The sequence below is a fragment of the Mastomys coucha genome, unplaced genomic scaffold, assembly GCF_008632895.1.
Source record: "Mastomys coucha isolate ucsf_1 unplaced genomic scaffold, UCSF_Mcou_1 pScaffold15, whole genome shotgun sequence".
Taxonomy (NCBI): Eukaryota; Metazoa; Chordata; class Mammalia; order Rodentia; family Muridae; genus Mastomys; species Mastomys coucha.
Genome location: NW_022196897.1, coordinates 6,211,968 through 6,222,412, shown reverse-complemented (window position 1 = coordinate 6,222,412; position 10,445 = coordinate 6,211,968). Strand labels below are relative to the sequence as shown.

At 40.2% G+C, this 10,445-nt stretch overlaps 1 protein-coding gene across 1 annotated transcript in view; it reads left to right on the top strand.

Moving 5' to 3' along the window:
• Positions 1-5,569: 5,569 nt before the first annotated feature.
• The window catches only part of Dnajc1 (DnaJ heat shock protein family (Hsp40) member C1), a 199,953-nt gene continuing 195,077 nt past the window's right edge, over positions 5,570-10,445 (top strand). The window contains exon 1 of the mRNA XM_031369105.1: positions 5,570-6,107. Coding sequence (XP_031224965.1) covers positions 5,889-6,107 — 219 coding nt within the window. The 5' untranslated portion in view covers positions 5,570-5,888. The remainder of the gene's footprint in view (positions 6,108-10,445) is intronic.

Here is a 10,445-nt window from a genome sequence, read left to right as displayed (position 1 = left end):
TGGTGGAAAGAGGAAGTGTGCTCTTGGCTTGGTAATGGGTTCATTTTCTATCTCAGGGCAGCAAGCTAGAAACTCCTCCATTTTACTTGAACTTGATTTTCCTTGGTCTAGTTTTGTTGTTGTTATTGTTTCCATGTTAGGAATGTTGCTAATTTAGTATTGTAAAGAATGCTGCATCCTTTGAGTAAATGTAATTCTAGGCATTTATGAGGCATGGGAATCTCTATACATACCCTAAGGTGTTTTAGCTGGGGCCTGTTGATTGAGGTAAACAGCAATGTTGTTCAGTTCTCTTTGCTCTGATTTGGCATCACAAACAATATTAGAGGCTGATGACAGAATGCCAAAGCAAGCTGTTCAGTCTGAGAGAATGAACGATGAAGAGATCTGCTAAAATTTCTTTTGAAGATTAAATGAAGCCTTTGTGAGTACAGTGTACTCAATTGCTGTGGCCAGGCTGAACTGAGGATCTGGTAAGGGAAAAGGTCTGAGTTGTTCAAAGGTGGAAAACTAAGGCTCAAATCATAAAAGAGTGATTGAGTGCATAGCTTCAAGCCTTGAAACATTGACAGTCCTGAAGCTATGTGAAGAACATGGGTTTAACACAGTATACCATAGTAAGCTACAGTATATTATAAAATCCACAAGAAGCAGGAAATATAGCCATCTGAAACTCTGGAGCTACTTAGCATGACAGTGACTGTTGGCTCTCCTGTGACCTCATCATTGGATGTGCATATTTCCCCTTCATTTTGTTCAATTGCTCATATGCTCTTAATATAGTATATATTTAGCATGAAAATAATTAATACTATCTTTACAGAATTGCACCAGAATATTAAACTAGCTCTCATACCCTGGTATTATTTTCTAAACAGTGTTTTGTCTCCTACCATCCTGCACAATCAAAGGGTTGGATGGCTTCAACAAATTTCTAGACAACCACCGTCCAAGTTTGATAATCAATGCCCTTACAGAGTACATCTAAGCATGTGTCAAGGGATAAGATTTCCTGCAGAAACCTTAAAGCCGCATGGGCAGAGATGTGTCAGATAGTGATGTTTAAGTAGCAGTTACCATATACTAGGCCCTGTTTTTCTCAGTTGCCAAACAGCCTTACAATTTGGTAACCTGGTAGTTACCAAAATGTGGAAACTGAGGTACAGAAATAAACCACCTAGAAAGAAGTAGAGCCAAGTTTCAAATTAAATCAGTCCTATTCTAGAATTCATCTTGCTGTTCATGGTGAGACTGAGTTAGTTGTATCTTAGTCACAGAAGCGAAAACCATAGTGCCAGCACATTTGAAGTGTATTTATTATTTATAACACAAGGAACATCTGCATTTGTTTATGAGGACCTTCAAAACAATTAAAGTTCAATACCACAATACAAAAGGGATTATTTCCCAAGGAACTGCATCTCCAAAGCAGTATTTTTCTAACCTTTGTCACCTCAATATAAATTTGTGAATGGTATTTGGGCAGATAAATTATTGAGTGACGATAATGCTCCATTAAAGAACAATGATATCTTAGAATTAGACATCCATGTATTTGAGAAACAGCCTCATAGAGGCTAACGAGAACATTTCAGGGTTTAATGAGAACCAGGATTTCTAAATCATGCAATGAGTAGGCCAATACTGGTTCTTTCAAGATATATATATATATTTTTTTATTTTAGTTAACCGGTAATATACTCAATTCTATGTGGTCTAGTTAAATTTGATTTTAGCCCAAAGTGAGAGCTACGCTATCAGATAGCTTATGTCTTTCTTTCTGAGTACTTTGCCTGGTAATTAAATAGTATCTGTAATAGTTAACACTGACTGTCATTGGAGAGAATCTGGAATCATTGAAGAGACAAACCTGGGTACCTCTGTGGGGGATGGCAATGTTACATGTGCTGGGTGGGGTCCCAAACAAAATAAAAAGTGAAATCTACCAGCATCTATCTTTCCTAATTTCTTGACCTGTAGATGCAGTTCCAGCAGTCTCAAGATCAACTTCTCCACTGTGGTGGACTGATCTTGAACGATGAGCCAGATGTCTCATTGAGACTGAGCTCCCATTTTGGTGGTTGTAGTTTTCTGTAATGGTCTCTGTCTCTTGCAAAAATTAGTGTCTTTGATGAGGAGTGAGAGCTACAGTTATCTCTTAGTATAAGGAAAAATATTTAGAGTTTAATTAGAGATTATTTCAGCTATTAAATTTTTATAATATTGTAACATAAAAGTAATCATTTCTGTATAATTTATCTTTACTTTTAGCATGTATGCAATTGGTGTCATATCTAAGGAATCACTGGCTAAAGGTCACTAATATTTATTCCTGTTTTTGCTTCCAAGACTTTTAAATTTTCAACATTTCCATTTAGATCTGTGATTCATTTTGAGTGACATTTTGCTTCTGTGGCTTTATCTCTGTTATCGCTTCTGTAAAACTGACTACTATTCCTTCGAATGTCACTTCTGCTCCAGGGTGTCTCGCCCCATTGTTTTAGGGTTTGTTATACATATGCTAGGTTTATTCTTTACACACCTGACTTTTAAATTCTATCCTTCCTCCATTCTTTTTCTTTCAGTTTGGATATTTTTATCTTCTTGATCTTTCTCCAAACCCACTAATCTCTGTTCTACTATGACTAGTCTGCAGTTTGACTCTTTTACTGAGTTCTTGATTTCATATATTTTTCAAGATTTTTTTTCCCACTGATTTTGTTAAAATTCTGTACCTTGTTATATATTTTACCCACCTTCCCCTCCTCCATCTTATGATCTTTTGCTTTATTTTGTAATAAGTCATTTCAAAGGTCTTATCTAAGTTTTAACATCTGGTTTATCTGTGGGATTCTCTAATCTTTTTTCTTCCTCTTTATCATTGGTCAAAACTTCCTATTCTTGTTAGGTCTTACATTTAAAAACAACCATATATCCAAGAGTTTTACACAAAATTCCCATAGACAACATAGATGCTTGTTTACCACTAAAATGGAAATTAGACATGTTGGGTGAGTTTCTGATATCTTCTACACAGTCACAGAAGAGCTGGATTGTGACTGGAATGCAGTTATTAAGATTCAGTCAACTTCTATTCTCTTTCTGTTCAAGATTCCTCTGAAGTTTTGATCAAGAACCAGAAAAGCATTCATCTCCTTGGCCCTAGAGATCTTCTTCATGTAACTTCAGAAGTAATTGTCATAGTCTTGAGTGTGAAGAATAATGTCCATGTGTTTGAAGTAGGCTTCCCCTTCTAGGTAGCCTTATATAGACTTACAGCCTTATATTAGTCAGAGTTCTCTGGAATCACAGAACTTATAGAATAAGTCTCTCTCTCTCTCTCTCTCTTTCTCTCTCTTTCTCTCTTTCTCAGTATAGATATCAATACATATAGAGTATTTATATGTATATTTATTTATAAATAAAGAGAATTTATTGGAGTGACTTATAGTCTGCAGTCCAAATGACTAACAACAGCCAGCTGTGAATGGGAAGTCCAAGAATCTAGTAGTTGCTCAGTCCCACAATGTTAAGTAGTTCAGCTGATCTTCTGTATAAGCTGGAATCCTGAAGAAGTAGACTCTAACAGATGTGCTGGCAAAGTGGATGCAAGTGGGTAAAGAGGAATGAACCTTTTCACCTTCTGTGGTCCTTATGTAACTTTCCAGCAGAAGGTATGGCACAGATTAAAGGTGAGCCTCAAGATCTGTATTAAAGATGTGTGTCTTCCTGTCTGAAGATCTAAATCAAAGGATTGTACTTTATTCTAGTTATAGTGGAATTGACAACCAGGCATAGCCATTACACGTCTTACACAGGTAGATGAAGAGCACAGCTCGTCAACCTCAAGCAATGTGCAAGACTTAGCAGGTGTCTTGTGGGACTCTGACTGTATGCTTGGGGCTTCTTTGTACCTTGGTCCATTATACAATTCAAAGTAAACATTTCACTGCTCTCTTCTTATCTGTGCAAAGTCCCTCTGAGCAGACCAAAGCCAATCGATCACGCCATGCCTAGACCCAGTAAATGTCACCAGGAGAGGAATAGCTGATAACTGCCCTTAGCCCAGCCGTCAACAAAGGATTTATTCAATTGTGTTACCTCCTGCAGCACAACTGTAATGTAGAAATGCTAAATTTGAATTGTAGTAAGAACATTGTCTCAGAGAATAAAGCATCATTGAAACTGGACTGGAAGAATCCCCAAGATCAATCCCACTGTGGTGGTGCATGCTTTTAATCCCAGCACTTGGGGCAGAGGCAGGCAGATTTCTGCGTTCGAGGCCAGCCTGGTGTACAGAGTGAGTTCCAGGACAGCCAGGGCTACACAGAGAAACCCTGTTTCAAAAAACAAACAACAACAACAAACAAGATGAATCCTTGTCTGTGAGCAGCACTGAGCTGGAGAGGCAGCTCTGCTTCTATACCAGCTTGGCCTTAGAAAGCGATAAGCTCGCTGAAAATGGAGTAGGTCCTTGGAGTTCTTGGACAACACTGAGTTCAAGACAGAAATACAGGACTGTCTGCTAAGAGCTCATACTACTACTACTATAGTTGTGGCAAGATCACACCATTTTCAAATAATATAGCACTCAATAATATGATCAAATATGGAAAGGATGGACATTGGGTAAACAAAATTTGTGGTTACCATATTGACAGTTTCACTCATTGAATAAACAAACATTTGCTTTAATGTAGGGACTTGGTAAAGATGATGGGTCTTTTAAAAAAATTTCTTAATTTTTATGTATATGCATGTGCCTGCCTATATGCACATGCACCGGTGCCTGTGGAAACTAGAAGGGGGTATTGGATCACCTGGAGCTAGAATTACAGGCGGTTGTGAAGCACCCCAATAGGGGCACTGGGAACAGAACTTAGGTCCTCTGCAAGAGCAAGAAGTGGTCTTAATCAAAAAGTCAATATTAGGTGCAAGATTAGTTTTACTTTAAGGAAATAAACTTCAGATTTAAAGGAATATTTTAAATTTTATTTATATGTATGTGTGTTTGCTTGCTTGAATTTATGTGTATTATGTGTGTGCAGGATCCTGAAGAGGCCAGAAGGGGGCTTCAGGTCTCCTGGAAATTACAGCCTGCTTATTTGCATGGAATACACCTGCAAATCTTAATTCATACTTAGAAGTATAATTTTTTTCTTGGTTAAATTCCTTTTTGTGACCCCATCCCCCCAAACCACACTGGAGTGGATCTGTGTGTTTTAGGCATTAGTTCAATTCATCCTATCTTTACTGATCGAATAACAAAACACACAGGAACAGAAGCCCCTAACCAATAAAATACATCGACCCTGAAATATGCTTTTAATATCAATACTTAGGAAGGCAAGGTAGAAGGCATGGGAAGAAAGCCTACAGGTAGGCTTTCCCGGCATGGAGGTCTATGATTGTTCACCTTTCTTAGCCAGCGCTGACTTACGTGTTGCTCTTCTACCTGACAGCCGCTGAAAGGCTGTGCTCCAAGGCCGGAATCCAGTGCGCCTGGCGTTCCACTTCCGGCCCCGGCCCCGCCCCACAGTTGCTAGGAGACGTGATGTCACCGGAAGCGAGGCCTGGGATAGGCTGAGGCCTGGGGAAACCTCTCCCACACGGCAGCTTGGGTGCTGGCGCCGGCTCTCCAGCTGTTCCTAGGCCGGGGCGAGGGTCCGGAAAGGGAGAGCGGGCTGCGACTGATCTCAGCTCCCCGGCCGCCTTGTCCGCATCTGCTGGTGCTTCGGTCGAGCAGGCAGCCTGGCTGGCGGCTTCCGGGCGGTTGCCCGCGCTCCGGACCGACAGGCGCCGTCCGCCCTGCCCGCGCCACCCGCCACGTCCCCGCTCTCTGCGGGCGCACAGCGTGGCTGCCGACCGACCTCTCTGAGGCCAACGCGATGTGGGCTCCCGGCTTCGGATCCGTGCGACTCCCGCAGCGCCGGCGCTCCGGGCCGGTGTCGTCCTCCGTGCGGCCGCCGTGGCTGCTGCTGCTGCTGCTGCTGTTTGTGCTGGCAGTTGTTCGGCCGGTGCGCGCCTGGGAGAGCGGAGACCTGGAGTTGTTCGACTTGGTGGAGGAGGTGCAGTTGAACTTCTACGAGTTCCTCGGGGTGCAGCAGGTAAGCGCGCCGGCCGCGGCGGGCGGACCTCCTCACTCAGCCGGGTCCGCTTGACCGCCATCTCTTCCCTAGTCCCTCACTGACCGCCGGACTTCGGAACTTCTGATCTAAGTGTTAGCCTGGGCGGTGCAGCTAGCTTGGGAGTGCTGATCCCTTTTCTTTGGCTTTCTGGAGATCATCCTTCCCACCACCCCTTCCTCAAGCTGGGCTGAAGGAAGAAGGAAGAGAGGTGTAGGCAGACCGCTTTTACACTCATCCCGTCTCAAGTGTGACACAGTAGCCATGTATCACCCCAAATTGTCATCTTCCCATTTAAACATATTTTTACTTCATCTTCCTCCCTCTCCCTCGTCCTTTCTGGGAAGACAGAAATACATTTTGCCCAGCGTCTGTTAGCAGTTTTCTTGCACTGTATTTTGTAATCGTTATAGCCTGCAATCAGTGTTCCTGCTGCAGTTAGAAATCTGGAAGAATTTGAAGTCTCCTCCCGCTTGGTCCTAGGACTCATAGGAGAAGCTCTGAAGCTCTCAGAGTTTGAGGTGTTTAGGGTGCTGTTGGAAGAGGAGCCCAGGATAGTCTTGCGTATAGGTCCTTGCCTCTGCGTTGATTTCTGTTCTGGTTTTAACTTGGATCTTTAACTTGTAAAATCTCTTGTTCCCTTTTATTTCTACTTGAAAGTGATTGAGTGAGGGTATTTATTCAGACTCTACCTCAAACAAGAGCAGAAAAAGAAGACGTGTAACTAACTTCATGATCATGGAATGAAAGAGAATTACCCAAGGTCTGATTGAGTCCTTCACACAAGATATAAGTTCTGGAGCTAAAACAACAACAACACAGCAAAAAGGCACACCTAACAGAATTAGCTAAGAAATGTACCTGTTCGTATAAGTTATGAAATAGGAAACTTTCAAAAGAAATTAATTGAACTGTTAAACAGAAATTTAATTTTCATTCATTGCATTTTAATTCCATGATTGCATATAAAATTATTGAGTGTAAAATTGTCACAGTATTGAACTTAACAGCTCTCATTTCTTAAGAGTTAAAAATATTATACACAGTGGTTTTGTGGTCATTTTAAAGTGTTACCTTGCACCACTTCCTGCTTATCGAGAAAAAATATGCCTTATTTCCAGGGTAAATGATAATGCAGTGTATTTAACAATAATTAGTGAAAATGTAAATTTAAAGACTTTTTATTTGGGCTTAGGTTTTTGAGACAGGGTCTTCATATAGCTCAGCCTATCCTCTAAACCGTTATTCTCCAGCCTCAGGCTCGCCTGGATGTTGAGATTGTAGGCTTTTCCGACTACACTCAGTCAGAGCTTGGGTAATTCTCTTTCATTCCATGATCATGAAGTTAGTTACACGTCTTCTTTTGCTGCTCATTGTTTGAGGTAGAGTCTGAATAAATACCCTCACTCAAATGAATCCCAGGAGATTCATTTCACTTTTTAACTTAAAAAAAAAATCTAGATTAGGTAGAACAGGAAATAATTCCTTTAAATTTTTTTCATTTATTTGTTTGTTTTTTACATTTATTTAAGTTAGTTACCTCCTCCCTCCACCCACAAGGTTTCTTTCTCATTGTGCTGTACTGGCTGGCCTGGAACTTACTAGGTTAACCAGGCTAGCCTCAAACTCAGCTATCCATCCACCTACCTCAAGGACTACTGGAATTGAAGATGTGACAGTATACCTGGCTTAATGTCTTCCATGTTAGTGTATGTGTTTGTCTACCTCTGTCAGTGTCTTAAATGTTTCTTAATTACACACCACAATGCTGCTCTAGGTTTGTTTGTTTTTAATGTTTATGAATGCTTTACCTGCATATTTGTCTGTGTACCACCTTTGTACCCGGCACCTATAGAGGCCAGAATAGGGCATCTATCTGATCCCCTGGGACTGGAATTACAGATAGTTGTGAGCTGCCATGTGACTGTTGAGAATCAAATCTGGGACCTTTGAAAGAACATCCAGTGCTTTTAACTTCTTTGCAACACCAGGAACCTTCTTTATTGCATTTATTTTTTGTTTGTCTATTTATTTATTATGCTTGCCATGGCAAACATGGAGGTCAGAGGACAGCTCTTAAAAGTTGGTGTTTTCTTTCCATGAGGGTCCTAGGGATTAAACTTAGTAGATGCCTTTAGCTACTGAGCCATCTTGTTAGGTCAACTAAATGGTTGTTTAGTATTCATTAAGATTGATTAAATTCGAGGGCTAGAGAGATGGCTCAGCGGTTAAGAGCACTGACTGCCCTTCTGGGGGTCCTGAGTTCAAATCCTAGCAACTACATGGTGGCTCACAAACATCTGTAATGAGATCGGATGCCCTCTTCTGGTGTGTCTGAAAACAGCTACAGTGTACTTATAATAAATAAATAAATCTTTAAAAAAAAGATTTATTAAAATCTGTAGCTAGTGAGAGTTTTATATATAACAGCACTGGCTCATATTTTGTCACCTTGACACAAACTAGAGGGGACACAAGTCATCTGCAACGAAAGGATTTCAATTGAGAGCTTGCGTGAATCAGTTTGGTCTGTAGGCAAGTCTGTGGGGGCATTTTCTAGCCGTGATTATTGTGGGAAGGCCCAGCCTACTATGTGCAGATGATCCTGAGTTATATAAAAAGCAAGATGAGCAAGCCATGGGGAGCAAGACAGTGAGCAGCATGCCTATGAGGTCTCTGCTTCAGTTCCTGCCTCCACTTCCCTCAAAGATGGACTTTGACTTGGAAATGTAAGCCAAAAACCCACTTTCTCCCTTAAATTTATTTTGTCAGTGTTTTGTCATAGCAACAGAAAGTAAAGTAGAACAATAACTTATCAAAACAAATCTTGATGATGCTTTTGAATAGTTTGTAGAAAGTAAGCTTTTAAAAATAATATAGAGACTTAGCAGTAGTGGTCTCAAATTTATATTATCTCTGGTGGAGAGATGGTTCAGTGGTTAAGAGACCTTGCTGTTCTTGCAGAGGAATGGATTTCATCTCCTAGTACCGATGTTTTTTAGCTCACAGCTGCCTGTAATTCCAGTTTTAGGTGATCTGACAGGTGATGTGGCCTCTGAGGGTTCTGTACTTGAATATACACGTATGCACATAATTTAAAAAGATTAGTTATCTGGCCTCGTCAGTGTGCTATCATGGTTTGTAATTTCATATTATTTAGTTTGCAGTGAATTAGTATGAACAACTAGAGACCTTAACTTTATAAGGAAAGATGGGAAAATACATACAGATAATTAAGAAGATTTGGTCAAATTGGTAAAATGTGAAAAGAATTCAGAAAATTATTTTAATCTGTAGTTCTGTGTTTAGCTGTGTTGAAATTGAAAAGAAAGCCAGAAGGAACTTTATTCTATTGACATGGAAAAATAGATTGGAACGTTCTTTACTTTGATTCTTAGCTTTCTTGGAAGACTTTCAAGGGACCAGATATGTGATAGAGATAAACTCAACTGGTTTAAAGTTTAATGTGTGATATTCAAGCTAGAGCCAAACAATCTCCTGTTGCCTAGCAGATGCTGGGATAGACAAAGTAGCAAAATTATCCAGTTTTGTTACTCAGTGAACACTTAGTTGGTATTCACTGGATCTTATTAAGCATAAAGCCTTTAGCCTCATTTAGGTTAATAGTTTAGTTGGGATGGGAACATGAATAGTGAATGTAAATAGGTATATATAAATAGCAGATGCGCAGAGGCTTCTGAAGGAAACGAGAAGTTATAAGGCATTGATTCTATTCATAAGTACTCTAGCCTTATAACCTGTCAATTCTCAGCTGTACTATCTCTTGGTCATTATCACTTTGGGGCTTGGACTTCAACATACTCATTTTAGAAGGACTCAAACATTCAGATTATACGGTGATGGAGGAGCATCAAGCATTCAAGGAAGAGAGTGAGTCACAGGTCTTGATACAGGAGTATGTTGAGTGTTTGAAGGACTAGCAGCCAGTATTGTTAGAGCAGAGTGCTGGAGAATAGAAAGATCCAGGTCCTAGTAATAAGGACAGAGGTAATGCAGCTAAATACAGAGGCTTGCAGGCCATTATAAGGACATTTATTTTTTTCTCATAATTAAGTTGTGGAGTGAGTGTCGAACAGATTTGAAGTAAATTTCAAAATGGTCATGTCTTTGTGCCAAGGATAAGGCATTCATTTTTTTAGAGAAGTAATGGTCATGTAGAACCTGGGTGGTAGCAGTGATATTGGTATGAAGTGATCAGATTCTGGATTTAATTTGATCATAAAATTAGCAAGATTTTACTCAGATGGTGTGCTGGTTAGTTGTTTTTTTGTTGTTGGTTTTTTCTTTCTTTCTTTCTTC